Genomic DNA, 22,721 nt, shown 5'->3' with positions numbered 1-22,721 from the left:
CCACAGCCCTCAAGGTGTCCTTTAAGCATCTCAGGAATACTGCACTACATGTACCAGGAGTTGTGAGCCAACCTCAGTGCTTGTAATGACCCCAATTCCTTATGCCTGCTTTTCTTTTGCTGATATAGACCTTCCTAATTAAACTTGTAATTTGCTGGGCTCTAAACAAGTGTGTAAATGTATTAATAGTCTGAGGCAGGAAAACCAACCTGAAGGATGTTTGAATACCATAAATATTGATAGTCTTAGACCGCAGAGTCTTCAAATAGCACATTAAAACCATCAGACAGAAAGGAAGACAAAGAACATGAAAGGTAGGAATGGAAGGGCTTTGAGGCAAAGCAGAGCTGGTTGCTCTTGGAATGTGGCCTCACCTTCCTCCATTAATGGCCCTGCAACTATAAAACAGGCATAAAATAGTTATGACTCACATGCTTGGCACACTTTTAAAGCAATGAATAAGTGATAACACTATCATGCTGTTGTTTGTATCTACTTTATTGCTTAGTAAACTAATATTATTTATTAATTTAAAGAGGAGTTTACTATTCTTTCAGTTTATCTAATCACTTAAGTTCAATTTAGACTTCTTTTTATCTACCTGTTAACTGAATTTACCTTAAATAACCAATGACAATAAAACCAGGAGTGCTGCAAACTGTGATGACAGGGAAACTATCTTTCAATAATTAGGGTTTTATAAAGAAGGGACAGTATAAGTAATAAGCCCCAGTTACAGGCAACAAGGGGACGCATTGTTTGTAGACTTTTAAAACAATTATAAAGATGATAAAAAGTCCTTCCACTTTTTATTATCTCCATTGCCCCCAAAATTCTAAACACTGTCACTTAATGAAATATTCCTCCTTGCTAGGAGGAATGCCTCTAGCCTACACTTTTATAGAACCCATGTTCTTTCATGAATTATACATCAGCATTCCAAGAGGTGACTCTCCAACCTCAATCAGATGCTCTCTGGACTTAAGCTTAAGTGAGGGAAAAAAAAATTAAACAGCATGAAAGAAATGTAACATTAGAGAATGTATAAGTGAGAATTTTATCTACATTATAGCTCTCTGGCTATGGAGCATCTCCTTATGACACTGCCTATTTCTGACTTTGCTGTCAGGAACTTACTAAGTATGAGTAAAGGACAGCCTGACGTTGTTTTTTAATTCCTGAAGCAGAGGAAAGTGTAATTAAGGAGGGAGGTGTATTGCTTTCCTGGGGAGGCCAAATTGAATAGCACAAACTAGGGGGCTTAAACAACAGAAATGTACTGTCTCTCAGTTCTGGAGCTAGAAGTCCAAGATCAACAGGGTTGGTTCCTTCGGAGGGCTGTGAGGGAGATTCTGTCCCAGGCCTCTCTCCTAGCTTCTGATAGTTTCAAGCATCCTTTGGCTTATAGCTGGTATTCTCTCTGCATCTTCACGTAATCTTCCCTCTATGTGTGTCTGTTTCTGTGTCCAAATTTCCCCTTTTTATAAGGATACAGTCATACTGGATTAGGACCCACCCTAATGACCTCATCTTAACTTGGTCGTCTGCAAAGGACCTATTTCCAAATAAAGTCACCTTTACAGGTACTGGAATACAGGACTTCAACATCCTTTGGGGGGATGCAATTCAACCTAAAACAAGAGGCTACCTAGCAAGCTTTCTTTCTGAGCAGTGGCAGAGTGCTGCCTTGAAGCCCCAAAGAATCATTGGCTGAAATCGGTATATATAACACACATACGTGCTGACTCTGGGATGTATTTAAGCCTGAATGATTAGTGTAAAATCCCTACCTTCTATAGTTCATTCATACTCTGCAGTAAGTCTTCCGAACAAATGCAACTAACTGTCCCTTCCCTCCGCTCCCCTTCATCTCCCCCCACCTAGCCCTGTGAGTGTTGTTCCCTTCCCTGTGCCCAAGCGTTCTCATTATTCATCTCCCACCTATGAGTGAGAACATGCAGTGTTTGGTTTCTGTTCTTGTGTCAGTTTGCTGAGAATGATGGTTTCTAGATTAATCCATGTCTCTACAAAGGACACAAACCTGTCGTTTTTTATGGCTGCATGGTATTCCATGGTGTAGATGTGCCACATTTTCCTTGTCCAGTCTATCATTGATGGGCATTTGGGTTGGTTCCAGGTCTTTGCTATCATAAACAGTGCCACAACGAACATACATGTGCGTGTGTCTTTATAATAGAACTATTTATAATCCTTTGGGTATATACCCAGTAATGGGATTGCTGAGTCCAGTGGAATTTCTAATTCTAGATCCTTGAGGAATCACCACACTGTCTTCCATAATGGTTGAACTAATTTATACTTTTTTTTTGGAGACAGAGTCTTGCTCCATTGCCCAAGCTGGAGTGCAATGGCGTGATCTTGGCCCACTGCAAACCCTGCCTCCCAGGTAGAAGGGATTCTTGTGCCTCAGCCTCCCGAGTAGCTGGGATTACAGGCGTGAGCCACCACACCTGTCTAAATTTTTTTACTTTTAGTAGAGACAGGGTTTCACTATATTGGCCAGGCTGGTCTCAAACTCCTAGCCTCAATTGATCCACTCACCTCAGCCTTCCAAAGTGCTGGGATTATAGGCATGAGCCACTGCACCCGGCCTATCATACCACTTTTAAAGATAAGGAAAGTGAACCGTAGAGTGGTTAAGTAATTTTCCAGGGTCACCAAGCTAATAAATTGCAGAGCTGAGATTTGAACTCAAGTCTGCCCAATTCCAAAGCTCTTCAAGGACTAGTAGCAGTTTGCTCAACCAACATGTGTTAAATTACTATCAGGCATATGGCAAGCTCCAAACATAGAAAAGAGAACAAACAGGAAGATGACTAAGAGACAGTCTTCACCTCAAGGAACTTACAGTGTAGTAGATAAACTTTCTTTCTTCAAACATTTAAGGCATCCATAAAAAGCAACACAGGAGAAAAAAAGATGAAGACATTTGAAGGAAAGGAACCTTCAGTGAATGCTGTCTATGATTTTATTGATTCAGGGCAGTGAGCAACCCTCAGGAATCTGTAAAAGAAGCAGCGCTTTTAGGTAAAAGCGCTGTAGGTGAAACTGTAGGTGAAAGAGAAACAACCTCTTGATACCTGAGGTCTTTCAAGAACAGAAGTTGCTTCACTGTGTGAGATGAGAGCAAAAGTGGAATCTGACAGTTTGGCCACAGTTGCTATGTCTCTTAGGGACTGGGCCCCTCAGTCAGGCCAGTAAACACTTAAATCTCTGTTTCACTGGACTAAACTAGCTGAGGGTCAGCCAGTGCTGGGCACTCTTACTCATGTGATTATTTCACTCTCCTGCTTCTCTTTCAACAATAAATATACCTCTCCTTTCCTGACTCCTAGCCTAAGTAAAGGCTGCCATTTCTATAGTCCCCTCAATTTGGCAACCATTGTATTAAAGGCTGTTGATCTAGAAAGGCCTCAGGAGCATCTCTCCCAGCCTTCTCAGTTTGCAGATGGTTTGCTCAGGGTTAGAGCAGAATGAGCTCAGTGTTGATTCCTCTGCCCAGGGAATGCCGGTGATTATATACAAGGTCAAAGGAAGAGTTCAAAAAGAATAGAATAACCACAGAGAACAGTGCAAGAAAATGGGACATGGAGTTGAAATAAAGAGGATATTAAGAAAGACCAAGAAAGGGCTAGAGGTAACAGTAAGATAGTATGACAAGACACACAGTGGGGCCACAAAAAGAAAGAGATGTTGGAAAGAAGAACTGGATTCAAGATCAGGAAAAAATAAAGGTGTATAAAGCTTACTTTGAGGACAGTACTTTTTGTATTTTTTTCTGCCTTACCAATATAGAAAGTCATGTACACCATTGAAAAGCAGAGAACGATATCAGTCAGCATATTGATGAAAAGGTCAGCCAATATAAACTGAATGATTCTTGCACACCAATATCCAAATACTATGCTTCCAAAAATGTCCAAGATGATTCCAATGGCTGCATGTAACACTATAAATAAATAAATAAGAAATAAAATGTTGAGCCATAACTTTCGTTTCTTTCATTGATGGCATTTAGGTCTTTGCACTTTGGTTTGCTGGTGCGATTTTTGCGTGGGGACCTAATCTTTCGGCAAATAGAAGTGTCCCGTGAAAGTCTGGTAAAAGAGGCTCTCTTAGAATATCCTTCCCTTATGGTCTGCAGCTTAAGATTTGTTTATCGAGGGAAAGAAGATTCAAATGTCCTCAGGAGAAAGGCAAGGAGAATAAATGTGAAAAACTTGTGACAAACTGGTTTACAGTGAATATCTAAACAAACAAACAAAAAACCCAAATTAAAAATTTTTAGATAAACTATGTCAAGACCAAGCTAGTCAGGCCCAGGGTCACTGCTAACCTGTAGTTAGTTTATGACCTTGCCCCCAGCCCAGGAGACATTGGAAAATGAAGACGAAAAATGTTCATTAGTCACCATAACTGTGGGCACTAGTGGCAGTTAATGGGTAGCTATCAGGATAGTCCTCAATGACAGAAATTGTCCCACCCCAATGCCCGATAGCTCCCTCATTGAGAAGCACTGCAAACCCCATTTTATTCCTCAATATTTCCTTCTCCTTTTAGTATCTTCCTCATTTTGTGACTATCTCAAAAGTATATCAGGAAAACACATTTTCCCCTTTCATACTGTGATTTTTTTTCCCCCTTTTCATCTCTCCTAGTACCACATCTGGAAACCTAGCAAGGCAACATGCTTCATGTCCCAGTGGTCTTTAGCTGCAGGAGTCTGGCTGTTGTCACTTCTAGGACTGGACTCTCCAGTCCTGCACAGAACGTTCTGCTTTTACTCTCAGACCCAAATCCAGAACCAATCCAATTCTTAGCACTCATTCATTGAGATCCAGATTGATCCAGGCAAGAAGTAAGTCTGAGTTAGCTGACACAATTGTCTACGTGTGGACACATACATCTATGCATATCGAGAAAAACTAAAACCCTTTTTAAATGTTCTTTCCCCCTTAATGTCCAGGAACACACATGCAGTCCTCCCTCAGGTATCCATGGAGCATTGGTTCCAGGAACCCCTTTGGAAACCAGAATCTGCAGATCCTCAAAACCCTGATATAAAATAGTGTAATATTTGCATATAACCTACAGCGCATACGCCTGTGTACTTTAAATCATCTCTAGGTTACTTGTAATACTTAATACAATGTAAATATTATGTAAATAGTTGTTATACTATATATATTTTTAATTTGCATTTTTACTGTTGTATTGTTATTTTTATTGAGTTTTTCTGAATATTTTTGATCTGCAGTTGGTTGCATTCATGGATGCAAATGGCCAACTATGATTTTTTTCTTGTTACTCAATATATCATTGTAATCAGCACAAGAATAAAGTACAGAGAAGGCAGTACACTTAAAACATCTTGAATGTATCTTAATTTTAATTAGAATGGTTTTAGAAAATATACAGACCAAAAAAAATGCTCCTACCTCTAAAAACAGAAAGGTAGATTTTCTTGTTCCGAAAAATTCCAAAAAAAATTGATGTGATGCTACAAATGATCACTGATTCTCCTCTAATGAGATCAGTATATATTTTAGAAACGCCTGAAAAAGTAAATACAAAATATAACTTAATATGCTATATGAAAATAATGTTTTTGCACAGGAAGCAAAAACAGAAGAGAAAGAAAAGAAAAAGAAAAAAGGAAAAGAACAAGGCAACTATGACTGGGATGAGTCTGTAAGACAATCACAACCACCATTTTTAAACTTTTCTATTGTGCCTCCTGTATTGGCAATGGCAAAGAAACATGGCGATAGCACTGCTTGTATTGCTCATTGTCTCAACCATACTTGAGTTGCAGAATGAGACAAATACTTCTCAAGATAACACGTTTAGTTTGAATAAACCTGAATCAGATTCCAAAATAATCTCATTTTCGAAATAAGGACAAATTACAACCCCAGCAATTCTACTTCTAGGTATATACCCAAGATAATTGAAAATGTATGACCACTTGAAGATTTGTACATATTTATAATAGTATTATTCGTAAGAGCCACAAGGTAGAAACAACTCAATGTCTGTCAGCCGACAAATGAATAAATACATGTATATATTCCTACAATGGAATATTATTGCTCCACAAAAAGGAATGAAGTACTTACTGATACACACTACAACCTGAACCTTGAAAACATTATACTAAGTGAAAGAAGCCAGACACAAAAGCCACATATTGTCTGATTTGATTTATATGAAATGTCCGTGATAGACAAATACATAGAGACCAAAAATAAATTGGCTGTGATTTCCAGAGGCTTGAGCAGATAAAATTCCACAACCAACTTCCCATCTAACATCATTTTCTTTCTGCCTAGAAGACTTTTAACAATTTTGTAGTACAGGCCTGCTGATGATAAATTCTTTCAGCTTCTGTATGTTTAAGAAAGTCTTCACTTTACTCTTTTAAAAGATATTTTCACTGAGTATAGAATTCTAAGTCTGCTGTCATTATTTTTGTTCCTCTAAATACAAAGTGTCTTTTGTTTCTGGCTGCTTTGAAAATTTTCTCTTTATCATTGGTTCTAAGGAATTTGCTTTTTATGTGCTTTGGTGTAGTCTTCTTTATATTTCTTGGGCCTGCAGTTTATTGAGCTTGTTGAATTTGTAGCATTCATTATTATCAAATTCAGAAATTTTTCCTCCATGATTTCTTCAAATTTTTTGTTCCTCCCTCTTTATTCTTTTGGGGACTTATATATTAGGTCATTGAAATTGTCCGCAGCTCACTAATGCTCAGTTCATGTTTTCTAGTCTTTTTCTCTCTGTGTTTCATTCTAGATACTTTCTATCACTACATCTTCAAGTTTTCTCATCCTTTCCTCTGCAGTGTCTAATCCGCTGTTATTAACAGTCACAATCATCTCATTTTACTACTTGTTACTGCCTTACTACTATAGTCATGGCAGAAGGCATAAAAATACTGGTTAAACAGGTTGAGAGACTATTAGCACATTTGATTTATCTGGTGAAGAAATCCTCTAATTCCGCTCTCACATTTGTGAGCTAATCAGAACAAGTAAAGTATAAGGCTTGGTGTATAAAGCCATTTATAAATCAAATCCAAAACCTTTTGGATTTGATTTATAGTTATTTTTAATAGTAAGACACGGTAAGAATTGCTCTCCACCTTCTTTTTTGGCTTAATGTGGACCTAATTTATATTGATTCATTGTAAAATTTGGAAAAGGAAAGAATTTTTAAAATTTTTTATAATTCTGTGATGACTCACATGTAACCATTTTAAAACTGAAGTCATTTTCTGAGTAAATGGTTCTTTTCACTCAATTGAGATCATACTAAAACTCTGTATTTTATTTCTTTACAAGATCCTCTTCCAGATTTGCTGTAAAATAAAAGTTATTTAAGCCCTTGTACTCTTTTAAAACAGGTAATGAATAGACAATTTCCTTTTAACTTACATATAAATGTCCACTACATTTTTGACGGGGCCAGTCCACCTTAGATTTAGGTTGTACAGGTTTACAGTGCAGGCAGGCACCTCATCAAAAGAAATGCCATTAACACTGTAGAAATTGTAGTTCTGTATATTATGATAATTTTAGGCATATGGCCAAAAATAGCTTTTCCTTAAAAAAATTAATATGACTATTAAATAGAAGAAAACTGTTTTGAAGAAAGAATCATTTTTCTAATTCACACAAAGGGATAACATGATGGCCCTGCCAACACCCAAAACAAGTGAGAGTGACTTTCCCTGTAAAAATAAGTCAAATTTGTCTTATCCGGAGACAATGCTACTGGATCCAGAATCCATCTAACCTCCTGAGTGTTGTTGAAATTAAAAAAAAAAAAATGTGAATTAAGAGTCAACAAAATACCTTCACTTAAAGTTTTGTCTTAAAGAAACAGAAGATTGGCCGGGTGCAGTGGCTCACACCTGTAATCCCAGCACTTTGGGAGGCTGAGGCGGGTGGATCACGAGGTCAAGAGATTGAGACCATCCTGGTCAACATGGTGAAACCCCGTCTCTACTAAAACTACAAAAAATTAGCTGGGCATAGTGGCGCGTGCCTGTAATCCCAGCTACTCAGGAGGCTGAGGCAGGAGAATTGCCTGAACCCAGGAGGCGGAGGTTGCGGTGAGCCGAGATCGCACCATTGCACTCCAGCCTGGGTAACAAGAGCGAAACTCTGTCTCAAAAAAAAGAAAAAAAAAGAAATAGAGGACTGTCAACTGGGTGAGGTGGCTCATCCCTGAAATCCCAGCACTTCGGGAGGCCAAGGTGGGCGGATCACTTGAGGTTAGGAGTTCGAGAGCAGCCTGGCCAACATGGAGAAACTTCATCTGTACTAAAAATAGAAAAATTAGCCAGGCATAATGGTACATGCTTATAATCCCAGCTACTCAGGAGGTTGAGGCAGGAGAACTGCTTGAACCCAGGGGGCAGAGGTTGCTGTAAGCCAAGATTACGCCATTGCACTCCACCCTGGGGGATATAGCAAATCTCCATCTCAAAAAAAAAAAGAAGACTTTCTACCGTACTCCTTTTTAAAAAAATAAAATGAACATTGGAACTGCAGTAAATAACATTTACAGTTTATTATAACCATTTACAGTCAAGAGAGTATGGGAAGAGAATGAGGTAATAAAACAAGAGGTAAATACAAATGGTTGGAAGAAAAAGACAGGTAAGGAAAGAGAGAAATAAAATTGTACTTAGGGGTGCAAAGAGAAAAAAGAGAACAGGATCAGAATCTTTGAGAAATATATCAACCGTGTAACAATTTAGAACAGAACCACCAAAAGTGCCTAAAACCCTGTGTTTTCCCACGGGTATGAAAATAAGAATATCACATGCTGGAAAGGTTGGAGGTTTCTCACTCCAATCATAAGGTAATATATTTTCACTAAATACAACTGATACTTTAAAATTGGTTAGGAAAATATTTCTGTGTCAAAACAGAAACCAAAGCATCTAGCCGTTCATGTTGTTATTGCTGTGTTAATAAAACCTGACCATTTGACCCAGCCATCCCATTACTGGGTATATTCCCAAAGGAATATAAATCATTCTACTATAAAGACACATGAACATGTATGTTTATTGCAGCACTATTTACAATAGCAAAGACATGGAACCAACACAAATGCCTATCCATGATAGACTAGATTAAAAAAAAAAAATGTGCTACATATATACCATGGAATACTATGCAGCCATAAAAAGAAATGAGATCATGTCCTTTGCAGGGATATGGCTGAAGCTTGAAGCCATCATCCTCAGAAAAGTAACACAGGAACAGAAAACCAAGCACCACATATTCTCACTCATAAGTGAGAACAATGAGAACACATGGACACCTGCGCCTGTTAGGGGGTGGGAGTGAGGGGAGGGAGCTTAGAGTACAAGTCAATAGGTGCAGCAAACCACCATGGCACACATATACCTGTGTAACAAACCTGCACATTTTGTATATGTATCCTGTTTTGGGTTTTTTTTTTTTTTTTTTTGGAAGAAATAAAGAAAAAAACCTGACAATAGGGGGATATTTCAGAGTGAAATCATCTTCCACCTTACCAAATAATATGGGAAATAGTGCAGGACTCCAAACCTTCTTGGGAATAAGCTTTTATTGAGTAATAATATATTTGAGTGCCAGACTATAACCTCACCCCTTTTCTTGAAGATACACTATAATCCCCTCTCCACCACTTGCCAAACCTTAGAACTCCAAATGGAGGCAGTTCTAACAGGAGGTAGCAAAGCCCTGGAAAAGTCTCATTAGGGATCTTAATGTTTCCCCTGATTGGTAAACAAACTCACCAACTTAGAATATCTACCTCGTGGCTAAGAATTCACTAGAACAGAACAAGAATGCCAATTTTTATCACCTTTCAGAAAGGTTACATTCTCTTTGAAAAAAAACTGAAAATCTTCCTTGGAGATTATAATTGACGCTATGTATCTCATCTCCTCAGTGGTTGTCTTATTTGCACTGTCTCCTTCAATCATTGCTCTACCCCCCAAGATTAAGAGCAAAAGCACAGATTCTTATTCTTCTGAGTGCACAATTCATGCAAGAAAAATATAATCAAAAGAAAATGATGTACCCTTATATTTTCAAGATGAGAGAAAGAAATAAATGTGACATACCAATAGTTTTCAGTGAATTCGCAGAATGAAGAGGATCGGTAATGCTAAGGGTGATGCTAAAGAAGAGGGAAGATTGCAAATCCCACGACTCTTTATTGAATATTATAACCACACATCCAATTATGATGCACGCTGCAGAAAAGCTGATTAATCCAGCTAACAAGACCTGCGAATCAATTCATAACACAATATTAGACTTAACATCTAATGGTGACATGATGGCATTTACTTACATCCTAAGAGTCACATCTTGGTTATAAATGTTATACAATTACCCTGGAAGATAATTTTAAAAGGTATTCTAGTTTAACCACCTGCCACAAAGAAACTGTCCCTTTCAAATAAACAAGATTCTACCTTATTATTAAAAAGATTGACTCAACTGTCTTTCTTGTTGTTAATATTGAAAGGTTCTTAAAACACAATGCAAATCTCTCCTGCTTCTATATAGAATGTATCCTGATTAGTTTGGAACATAAATTGTTACTGACATATTGTGTCTAGTACATGACACAAATTTATATACCAAGACTCTAATATATTCACAGAAGATCCCCCGCTTTACCATTTATTAGTTGTAAAACAAGTAGTTCTGCAACAGAGAAAGGGAAGGCCATGAAATGCTTGAGATTAAGTGATTAACAGAGTTTTGTAATTTCTATGTACACATTGTTTATGCCTAAGTATAAGAAAATATTTATTTTTCAAAATTATCTTCAGGAAAAAAATAGTTGTGTTATTCAATCCTTTTCATATTTTCCATCTGTTTTTTGTTTTACTTTCTGTGAGGTTTCCACAATTTACCCATTAGGTCCTTTTATTTCTTTATCTATATTGATGTCATATGGTTTTTCTTCCTAAATCTCTTAAGAGCATGAATTACATTAAGCAATTTTTTAAATGTTAAATTAACCTTGTTCTGAAATAAACGTGACTTGATCATGTTTTTATTATTTTTATGTTACTGGATATATTTGTGCCAAAAGTTTGTGCAGAATTGTTCTGTGTTTGTGGGCAAGATTGGCTCATGATTTTTCTTTCTCTTAATATTCCTATATAGTTTTGGTGCTAAGGTTAAAGAAGCCTTATAAAATAATTAAGGGAGGAGGCCAGGCACAGTGGCTCATGCTGATAATCCCAGCACTTTGGGAGGCAAGGCAGGAGGATCTCTTGAGTTCAATAGTTTGAGACCAGCCTGGGAAACACAGTGACACTCCACCTGTACAAAAAAATCTTAAAAATTAGCTGGGCATGGTGGTGCACACCTGTAGTAACAGCTACTCAGGAAACTGAGGTGGAAGGATTGCTCTGTCACCCAGGTTGGAGTACAGTGATAATATCATGGTTCATTGCAACCTCAAACTCCTGCACTTAGGCAATCAGATTTAGTAAGCCTAAGAAGTCTTGGTATGTATAAATAAAAAGATACTAATACCCAGAAACATCACAGTGAAACTAAAATCTTCCTCCTTTATCGGCATGGGCTAGGCTCCAGGATCCCAGGGGATGTCTAAAATCACAGATAGTACCAACCCTATATATATTATAGTTTTTTAAAATATATATATATATATATATATATATATATATATATGATAAAGTTTAATTTATAAATTAGGCACAGTAAAAGATTAACAATAATAATAATAAAATAGAACAAGAATAACAGTATGACAGCATAGCTACTCTTACACTTTAGGGCTATTACAAAGTAAAATAAGGGTTATTTGAATGAGCACTGTGATACCCTATAGTCTATCTGATAACTGAGTTGGCTACTAAGTGACTAATGAACAGGAGGTGTACAGAGTGGACATGCAGGTCAAAAGGATGAGTCACATCCTGGGCAGGACAGAGTAAAATGACACAAGATTTTATCACACTACTCAGAAAGGCACAGAATTTGAAATGCATGAATTTTTCTGGAATTTTTCATTTAATATTTTCTTTTTTTCAAAAGTGTTTATTTTAGGTTCAGAGATAACATGTGTAGGTTTGTTACATAGGTAGACTTGTGTCATGGGGGTTTGCTGAACAGATTATTTCATCACCCAGGTACTAAGCCTAGCACACAACAGTTTATTTTTTTCTGATCCTCTCCTTCCTTCCATCCTGAATCCTCAAGTAAGTAAGCCCCAGTATCTGTTGTTCTCTTTTTTGTGTCCATGAGTTCTCACTACTTAGCTCTCACTTATAAGTGAGAAAATGTTCCTGCATTAGTTTGATAAGGATAAGGAGCCTTCAGCTCCATCCATGTTCCCGCAAAAGACATGATCTCATTCTTTTTTACAGCTGCATAGTATTCTGTGGCAAATATGTGCCACATTTTCTTTACCCAATCTGGCATTGACGGGCATTTAAGTTGATTCCATATCTTTGCTATTGTGACTAGTGCTGCAATGAACATTCACGTGAATATGTCTTTATGGCAGAATGATTTATACTCCTTTGGGTATATACCCTGTAATGGGATTGCTAGGTTGAATGGTAGTTCTATTTTTAGCCATACTGCTTTCCACAATGGTTGAACTAATTTACACTCCCACCAAGAGTATATAAGTATTAACTTTTCTCTAGAACCTTGACAGCATCTGTTATTTTTTTACTTTTTATTAATAGCCATTCTGACTGGTGTGAGATAGCATCTCATTGTGGTTTTGATTTGCATATCTCTATTATTAGTGATGTTGAGCTTTTTTCCATATGCTCCTTGGCTGCATGTATCTCTTCTTTTGAAAAATGTCTGTTCACATCCTTTGCCCACTTTTTAATGGAGTTGTTTTTTTCTGGTAAATTTGTTTAAATTCCTTGTAGATGCTGGATATTAGACCTTTGTCACATGCATAGTTTGTAAATGTTTTATCCCATTCTATAGGTTGTTACACTGTTGATAGTTTCTTTTGCTGTGCAGAAGCTCTTAAGTTTAATTAAATCTCATTTGTTAATTTTTGCTTTTGTTGCAATTGTTTTCGGCATCTTTCATTATGAAATATTTGCTTGTTCTTGCATCCAGAATGATATTTCCTAGCTTATCTTCCATGGTTTAGTTTTATGTTTGTCTTTAATCCATCTTGAGTTGATTTTTGTATATGATGTAAGAAAGGGGTCCAATTTCAATCTTCTGCATATGGCTAGCCAGCTATCCAAGCATGATTCATTGACTAGGGAGTCATTTACTCATTGTTTGTTTTTGTAGGCTTTGTTGAAGATTAGATGGTTTTAGGTGTGCAGCCTTATTTCTGGATTCTGTATTGTTTCATTGGTCTATGTGTCTGTTTTTGTACCATGCTGTTTTGGTTACTGCAGCCCTGTAATACAGTTTGAAGTTGGGTAATGTGATGCCTCCAGCTTTGTTCCTTTTTCTTAGGATTGCCTTGGCTATTTGGGCTTTTTGGTTTCATATGAATTTTAAAATACTTTTCTCTAGTTCTGTAAAGAATGTCAGCAGTAGTTTGATAGAAATAGCATTGAATTTGTAAATTGCTTTGGGTAGTTTGGCCATTTTAATGATACTGATTCTTTCTATTTATGAGCATGGAATGTTTTTCCATTTGTTTGTGTCTTCTCTGATTACTTTTAGCAGTGTTTTGTACTTCTTATTGTGGAGGTCTTTCACCTCCCTGGTAAGCTGTATTCTAGATATTTTAGTCTTTTCATGTCAATCGTGAATGAGATTGCATTCTTAATTTGGCTCTCAGCTTGGCTGTTTTTGGTGTATAGTAATGCTAATGATTTTGTGTATTGATTTCATATCCTGTGATTTTGCTGAAGTTATTTATCACTTGAAGGAGATTTGAGGCTGAGGTTATGGGGTTTTCTAGATATAGAATAATGTTGTCTGCAAAGAGGGATAGTTTGACTTCCTCTCTTCCTATTTGGATGCCTCATTTACAAAGAGAAGCCCCATCAGACTAACAGTGGACCTCTCAGCAGAAACCCTACGAGACAGTAGAGATCAGGAACCTATATTTAATATTCTTAAAGAAAAAAATCCTCAAACAAGAATTTCCTATCCAGCCAAACTAAACTTCCTAAACAAAGGAAAAATAAGATCCTTTTCAGATAACCAAATGCTGAGGGAGTTCATTACCACCAGATCCACCTTGTAAGAGATCTTGAATGGAGCACTAAATATGGAAAGGAAAGACTAACACCAGCAAATACAAAAACACAGGTAAGTACACAGATCAGTGACACTATAAAGCAACCTCATAAACAAGTCAGCATAATAAATAGATAACACCACAATGACAGGATCCAATCAACACATATCAATAATAACCTTGGCCAGGCGCAGTGGCCCATGCTTGTAATCCCAGCACCTTGGGAGACTAAGGCAAATGGGTCACGAGGTCAGGAGTTTGAGACCAGCCTAGCCAATATGGTGAAACCCTGTCTCTACTAAAAATACAAAAAATTAGCCAGGCATGGTGGTGTGCCCCTGTAATCCCTGCTACTCAGGAGGCTGAGGCAGGAGGATCGCTTGAACCCAGGAGGCAGAAGTTTCGGTGAGCCGAGATCATGCCATTGCACTCCAGCCTGGGCAGTAGAGTAAGACTCTGTCTCAAAAAGTAATAATAATAGTTATTATTATTATTATTATAACCTTGAATTTAAATGGGCTAAATGCCCAATTTAAAAGGTACAGAGTGGCAAGTTAGATAAAAAGCAAGACCCAGTGGTATGCTGTCTTCAAGAAACCTATCTCACATGGAATGACACCCACAGGCTCAAAATAAAGGAATGGAGGAAAGTCTACCAAGCAAATGGAAATCAGAAAAATGCAGGGGTTGCTACCCTAATTTCAGACAAAACAGACTTGAAGCCAACAAAGATCAAAAAGACAAAGAAGGGCATTACATAATGGTAAAGGGTTCAATTCAACAAGAAGACCTAACTATCCTAAATGCACCCAACACAGGAGCACTCAGATTCATAAAGCAAGTTCTTGGAGACCTACAGTTAATATTTTCGAACCATAGTTGGCCACAGGTAACTGAAACCTTGGATAACTGACACCAGAGAAAGCAAAATGGTGGATAAGAGGTGACTACAGGACACCAAGAGAAAGAGACAATCTTAACAGAAAGACAGGTACTTACAAATAATGACAATTACAATTAATAGCAGTTGTCTCAAAAGCAACAATTAAGCTCAGGTATTATCCAAATTGAGACAAAACAGATACATTTTCAGAGAAACAAAGACTAAATGAAAACAGATGAAACCACTAAGAAAAAAGATGAAATGAAAAAAGATGACTACTCACAGATCTTTAATGAAAAGGATACAAAATTGCAGCTAAATAGGAATAACTTCCAGTGTTCTATAACACTGCAGGATGACTATATTTAACAGCAATATATTATATAGTTTCACGTAGCTAGAAGGAAGACATTGAATGTTCCCAACATGAAGAAATGATAAATGTTTGAGTTGATGAATATGCTAATTACCCTGATCTGATCATTATACATTATAGATATGGAAAGATCACTATGTATTTCATAACTATGTACAATTACTAGTCAATTAAAAAATACAATTTTTAAAAAGTCACTAGAGCAAAAATTCAGGAAAAAGGAAGCTGAATCCCAAAAGACGGAGTTGGATGCAAAAAGGAGCAGTGAGCAAAGAAATTGAAATTGGTAAGCTTGTGATGAGTGGAGAGAAGCACTGGTACCTAAAACATTACAATAGTAATAATAATGATAATGACTAATTTCAAAGACGTTAGTACTATGTCAATAATGTAATAAAATATAAGATGAGGAAGGATGATTAAAGCATTCTGAAGTTCCTGCATTATTTGAAGAAAGGCAGAGCTATTTACCTTTAGACTTGTTAAATCAAATATAATTATTACAATTTAAGATTTTTTAAATGTATGAAACCACTAAGAAAACTGTATTTAGGAATATAGCAATTTTGACTGCATTTAACAGAAAAGAGCACTTATAATAATAAATGGAGATTTTGTTTTTCTCAAGTAATCCTAAATCCAGAATAAGCAGCCTTGTGCTAGTATGGTGGCTCCCAATGCTTTTAAGGACCCAGGCTCTTTTTCCTCTTTGTGTTCAACCATCTTTAGTGTCTGTTCTCATGGTCACCACTTCACAATCTCAAGATGGATACTCATTTCAGCCCACTGGAGGGCTCCAGGCAGAAAGCAAGGTAAAGCAAAGAGCAAAAAGCACATGCCAGATGATTTGACCCCCAATAGGGCTTTCTAGAAGCCTATTCAGCAAACTTTTGTACATTTTTCATTGGCCAAACTGTCTTCTTAAGCTACCAAAGTTGTCAGGAATGCTTGGAAGTATGATATTTCACACTAGGCCTATTGCCACACCAACCAAAAAATACTGAGTTTCTATTAGTCAGAAAGAGAGGGAGACCACATATTGGATAAGCAGCCAGAAATGCCTGCCATAAAAAAAGGAACATAAAACTGTTAAATTGGTAGAGGGAACAAAGGGATTAAAGAAAACTGAATTAACTCAATTAATTGAGAAAAGAAAGAATGAGAAAAAGTAAATAAAAGGTAAATAAAAGGACAAAATAACATGTGAGAAAAAGTCCAAATATATTCCTTTTAAAAACTTTATTTTCAATTTATAAACAGTAAAATCTACTCTTTTGGTGTACAGTTATTTCAGTTTTGATAAATGCATGCAGTTATGTAATCACACCACAACTAAGAAACAAAACACATACATCACTCCCAAAATTTCCTCAGGCTACATCTTTGTAGTCAACTCTTTTCCCCAACTGCAACCCCTAGCAAGCAATGATGTTCTCCAGACCTATAATTTTGCCATTTTTAGAAGGTCTATGAAGGTAATTATATAATTTGTATGTCTCCCTTGGAGGCTGGCTTATTTCTCTTAGCATAATGCATTTTAAATTCTTCCTTGTTGTGCCTATCAATACTCCATTCCTTTTTTTTATCGCTGAGTAATATTTCATTATAAGATGTTCCGGGAGAGAGATCCAAGATGGCTGATCACTGGCAGCTCAGGATGGTAGCTCCCAGTGAAAGCGCAGAGAAGGAGAGGATGCCACAGTTTCAGATGAATTTTTGTTGCTCACGCACCAGGAGATTCCCAGCAGAGGAGCCCCACAGGTTGCCAGTGTGATTCTTGTGTCTAGCGAGGCGGTTTTGCCACTGCCTTGGTGCAGAGGTTCTTGGTGCAGAGTCAGAAAAGCACCATCAATCTTAACACCGCTGTTTTGGCCGGCGCAGTGGGTTGCTCAGATTTTAGCTCTGGGAATCAACAAGTTGGACGTCCACTCAGAAACCCAATTATAAAGACGGTAATTATAAAGACCACAGATGGATAAATCTATAACGAAGGGAAGAAACCAGCCTAAAAAGGCTGAGAATACCTAAAATCAGAACGCCTCTCCCTCTACAGGGCATCACAGTTCCTCATCAGCAACGGAACAAGGCTGGATGGAGAATGAGTGTGTTCCATTAACAGAAGCAGGCTTCAAAAGGTGGATGATAAGAAACTTCAGTGAATTAAAAGAACTTGTTCTAACCCAATGCAAAGAAACTAAGAACTTTGAAAAAAGGTTTGACGAAATGTTAACAAGAATACACAATTTAGAGAGGAATATAAGTGAATTAATGGAGCTGAAAAACACAACACGAGAACTTCGCGAACTATGCACAAGTTTTAACAGCCGAATTGATCAAGCAGAAGAAAAGATATCAGAGGTCAAAGACCAACTTAATGAAATAAAACGAGAAGACAAGATTAGAGAAAAAAGGATAAAAAGGAACGCGCAAAGTCTCCAAGAAATATGGGACTATGTGAAAAGACCTAATCTACGTTTGATAGGTGTACCTGAATGTGACGAAGAGAATCGATCCAAGCTGGAAAATACGCTTCAGGATATTATTCAGGGGAACTTTCCCAACCTAGCAAGGCAGGACAATATTCAACTCCAGGTAATACAGAGAACGCCACAAAGATATTCCTCAAGAAGACCAACCTCAAGGCACATAATCGTCAGATTCACCAGGGTTGAAATGAAGGAGAAAATACTGAGGGCAGCCAGAGAGAAAGGTCAGGTTACCCACAAAGGGAAGCCTATCAGACTCACAGCAGATCTCTCAGGAGAAACCCTACAAGCCAGAAGAGAGTGGGGGCCAATATTCAACATCCTTAAAGAAAAGAACTTTCAACCCAGAATTTTACATCCAGCCAAACTAAGCTTCATAAGCGAAGGAAAAATAAAATCTTTTGTGAACAAGCAAGCGCTCAGAGATTTCATCACCACCAGGCCTGCTTTACAAGACCTTCTGAAAGAACCACTACACATAGAAAGGAACAACCAGTATCAGCCTTTCTAAAAAATACCAAAAAGTAAAGAGCATCAACATAATCAAGAATTTACATCAACTAATGGTCAAAACAGCCAGCTAACATTAAATGGCAGTATTAAACTCACATATATTATTATTAATTCTAAATTTAAATCGACTAAATCCCCCAATCAAGAGACACAGACAGGCAAAAAAAGCCAAACCCATCAGTATGCTGCATCCAGACCCATCTCACATGCAAGGATACACAAAGACTCAAAACAAAGGGATGGAGAAAGATTTACCAACCAAATGGAGAGCATAAATAAGTAAATAAGTAAATAAATAAATAAAAAGCAGGAGTTGCAATTTTTGCCTCTGATAAAATAGACTTTAAAGCAACAAAGATCACAAGAAGCAAAGAAGGATATTACATAATGATGAAAGGATCAATGCAACAAGAAGAGCTAAAGATCCTAAATATATACACACCCAATACAGGAATACCCAGATATTTAAGACTTATAAAAAGACTTAGACTCACACACAATAATAGTGCGAGACTTCAACATCAACATTAGACAGATCAATGAGACAGAAAATTAACAACGATATCCAGGATTTGAACTCAGATCCAGAACAAGTAAACTTAGCATTTATAGAACTCTCCACTTTAAATACACAAAATATACACTCTTCTTAGTACCACATCACACCTATTTATAGGTTTAAATGAAATATTGGTTGGCTGCTTGTTTGTTATTTTCTTCCCTCATTTTTTTTTCTTTTTTTTTCATGTCTCTATTATTAAGCACAATTATAGGCATACCTATTTTTAGACTGCATTCTAGCCTGGGAAATAAAGCAACACCCCCGTTCTCTCTCCCTCTTCCTCTTCCTCTTTCTTCCTTTCCTTCATTTTTTTTAATTCTTTTTTTTCTTTCTCTCTTTCTTCTTTTTCTTTTTTTTTTAAAAAAAGTTCAAATACCAGAATTTCATTTTAAATTAAAAAAAAAAAAAGATGTTCCACAATTTGTTTATCCATTCACCAGTTGAAGAGTGTTTCCAGACATGTGATATTATAAATAAAGCTGCTATAGAGATTCATATAGAGGTTTTTTAAACATAAGTTTTCATTTTTCTTGAAATAAAACATAGGAGTGAGATTGGTGAGTCATGTGGCAAGTGTATGTTTAACTTTATAAGAAGCTCCCAAACTGTTTTCCAAAGTGGTTTTACCATTTTACATTCTCACGAACAATGTATGCAAGTTTCATTGTCTTCATATCTTCACTAGCACTTGGCATTAACAAGTTTGTTGTTGCTACTCCAGTAGGTAGACAGTGGTATCTCATTGTGGTTTTAATGTGTGTTTCTCTAATGACCTACAATGTTGAGTGTCTTTCCAAGTGCCTTTATTCCATCCATATGTCTTCCTCGGTGTCTCAAATCTGTTAAAATCTTTTCTCTTCTAAATCTATTTTTAATTTCAATAAATACTAATGGACTAAAACTAGTTTTTAAAAAGCAGCAGAAATTGTCAACCTGGAAAAAATAACAAAATCCAACTGTATACTATCAAAAAGACATCTAAACATCATGACACCAAAATCTTGAAAATAAAAGGATGGAAAAATTGTAGCAAATAACAAAATAAAGCTGATGTAGCTATAGTAATACCAGATAAAATTCATTTAAGGCAAAAATCATTATTTGGGATAAAAGGGAAATTAAATAATAAGAAAAAAATTAACTGGGAAAATATCAATACTTATAGACACTTAATAACAACCTCTATTTGTATAAAGTAAAAGCTGACAGAATTGCAAGGAGAAAACGATAAATCCACAGTGATAGTGGAAACTTGTTAGATTTAGCTGAAAAACAATATTGGGAAAAATATAGAAGATTGAACTTCATAATTAACAAAACAATCTACTGAACAAATTTAGACCCCTGCATCCAACAGTTAGAGAATATGCATTTTTGTAAAGCAAACACAACATTTGGAAAAACCAGTCATATTCAAGGCTACAAAGCAAATCTTCACAAATCACAGAACTGACATACAAAACACATTCTCTGATCACAGTGTGATAAGAGAAATAATAATAAAACATCATATTTGGAAAATTCAAAACAATTTATAAATAATTAATGGGTCAAAAAGTTTAAGAAACTGTAGAACTGGATCATGATGAATACACTAAAAACCAAAACATGTGGGATGCCACTAAAAAGAAAATTTAAAACTTTAACTGCACACAGAAAACAAAAAAAAGCTAAAAATCAATCAACTATTAAGATATTAAAAAGAACAGAATAAAACCAAAATAAAATGTTCTCTGAAAAAAGAAATAAAACAGTCCAACAATCATGATTTAGAAAAAAGGAGGGAAGACACAAGTAACAATCTTTGCAGGAAAAATGGGCAAATCTACAGACACAGTTGAGATTATGTCAGATGTGGGACTAGAATCCAAATTCTGCCATTTATTATCCTTGTTTGTGATCTCTAAGCTTCAGTTTGCTCACATGCAAAATGGAGATGATATTTACACTGAGAATGCCTAGTCATAATGGTCACTCAGCAAATACTAATTTCTTTCATCTCCCTTCAATTTCTTTTAGTTAGTAGTTCTGTTGAATGAAGACGGCAAAACAAATAAAATGTGAGATTTTATGAATTATTAATCATCTATATATGCAGCCATTTTCTCTATCAACATGCATAAGCAAAAATTGATCATACTTTGTTTTAAAGGTGTTTCTTACCTGCCAAAACACATTCTTGACTATATAAAAGTCTACATCCAAAGCAGCCATGAACATAATTAAAGGTGAAAAGTAAGAAAAAAGTGAAAAACTTGATGTTCTTATAAGAGGGTAGACAATTTGGTGCACCTAAAGTAACAAAGGCAAACAAGAAATTAGTTTGCTACCAATTCCAAGTATTAGAAATTAGTTTGATGCTATGTCAATCAATACACATTTTAGAATCTCTCAGTTTACAGCTAGTGAGAGAGTATTTACAAGGGCAATCCTAAGGGTCCTGTGGTAGATTTCTTAATGTAGCCATCCATATGGGTTATATATATAGTCCTCTATTCAGTGAATTATATGGTTTGCAGCTACACAAACACTGTTTATGATATGCAATCAGTATTTTCAATATTACCTACATTGGTAATATTAGAAAATATTTTAGGTGATTCACAGGTAAGTATTTTTTAATTTGACTGTTAGATGTTTATTTCCATTTGCTTTAGTTGAGGAAAGAATCCTGAATGGGTGCTTGTTTCACAGACATGGGCTTAGGATTTTTAAATCTTTAAGTGGGACAGTAGAGAAAAATAATTCATAGAAAACAGTAGATTGTATACATAAGGCATAAATCATGAAGGTTGTACACAGATTAATGGAAAACTCAACAACAATGATTGAAGGGCTATAAATATTCCATACTAAAAAGTTTATTTTGGCCCCCTAGTTTAACTTTCATTACATCACCTCCCTATACCTCACTTTGCTCATCTGTAAAATGGAAATAGAGTATCTGCTTTCAGTGGGTTGCTGTGAGACTGAATAAATTAACTCAAGGGTTACTAAGCTAATAAATTAATAAATACAAAGCACTTAAAAGAGAGCCTGGCACACTCTAAAGATGTCAGCTAGTAGTAGCGGTGGTATTTCAGAAGATTAGGAAGAGGTATTTACAATCCTAGATGGGTACAAGCATTATCTCCATTTTTAAAAAATAAAGGAATGAGTGGCGGCAAATTGTTATTGATCATACTGCTATACAGCTGAAATCAGAAGTTAATACTAGGCTGATAAATAAATGAATGTTGTTTTGTATCTATAGTATATATTATGTGAAGCATGTTTTACATTTAATCTGGCAGTGCCCATGCCTCGTGATGAACATAACTGGTGCCATTTATAAGCAGGTCTTTTATAAGGCAACAGCAGGGAAGAAGCCACTGTATGTGGAGGGGAAGAGCAAGGCTCCAGAAGCAGATAATAAACCCAAAAATGCAAACACATTTTCCTTGCTTTATTTTTTTTGTTTTGTTTTGGTTTTGTGTGTGTGTGTTTGTTTTTTGACAATCTTGTGCTGTTGCCCAGGCTGGAATGCAGTGGAGTGATGTTGGCTCACTGCAACCTACGTCTCTTGGGTTCAAGTGATCCTTGTGCCTCAGTCTCCCAGGTCACTGGGATTATAGGCATGGGTCACCCCTCCTGGCTAATTTTTTT

At 36.4% G+C, this 22,721-nt stretch overlaps 1 protein-coding gene across 1 annotated transcript in view; it reads right to left on the bottom strand.

Annotated features, from left to right (window-relative positions):
* The window catches only part of SLC9C2 (solute carrier family 9 member C2 (putative)), a 72,672-nt gene that overhangs the window by 47,002 nt on the left and 2,949 nt on the right, over positions 1-22,721 (bottom strand). Inside the window, exons 3-6 of the mRNA XM_017529977.2 lie at positions 21,240-21,368; positions 10,154-10,319; positions 5,460-5,576; positions 3,809-3,970 (exon numbers count right to left, since the gene is read on the bottom strand). Of these exons, the coding sequence (XP_017385466.1) occupies positions 3,809-3,970; positions 5,460-5,576; positions 10,154-10,319; positions 21,240-21,368 (574 nt within the window). The remainder of the gene's footprint in view (positions 1-3,808; positions 3,971-5,459; positions 5,577-10,153; positions 10,320-21,239; positions 21,369-22,721) is intronic.

This window comes from Cebus imitator, unplaced genomic scaffold (assembly GCF_001604975.1).
Source record: "Cebus imitator isolate Cc_AM_T3 unplaced genomic scaffold, Cebus_imitator-1.0 Scaffold62, whole genome shotgun sequence".
Classification (NCBI taxonomy): domain Eukaryota; kingdom Metazoa; phylum Chordata; class Mammalia; order Primates; family Cebidae; genus Cebus; species Cebus imitator.
The sequence above is the reverse complement of the archived record's forward strand: the minus strand, read 5'-3'. Positions and strand labels throughout refer to the sequence as shown.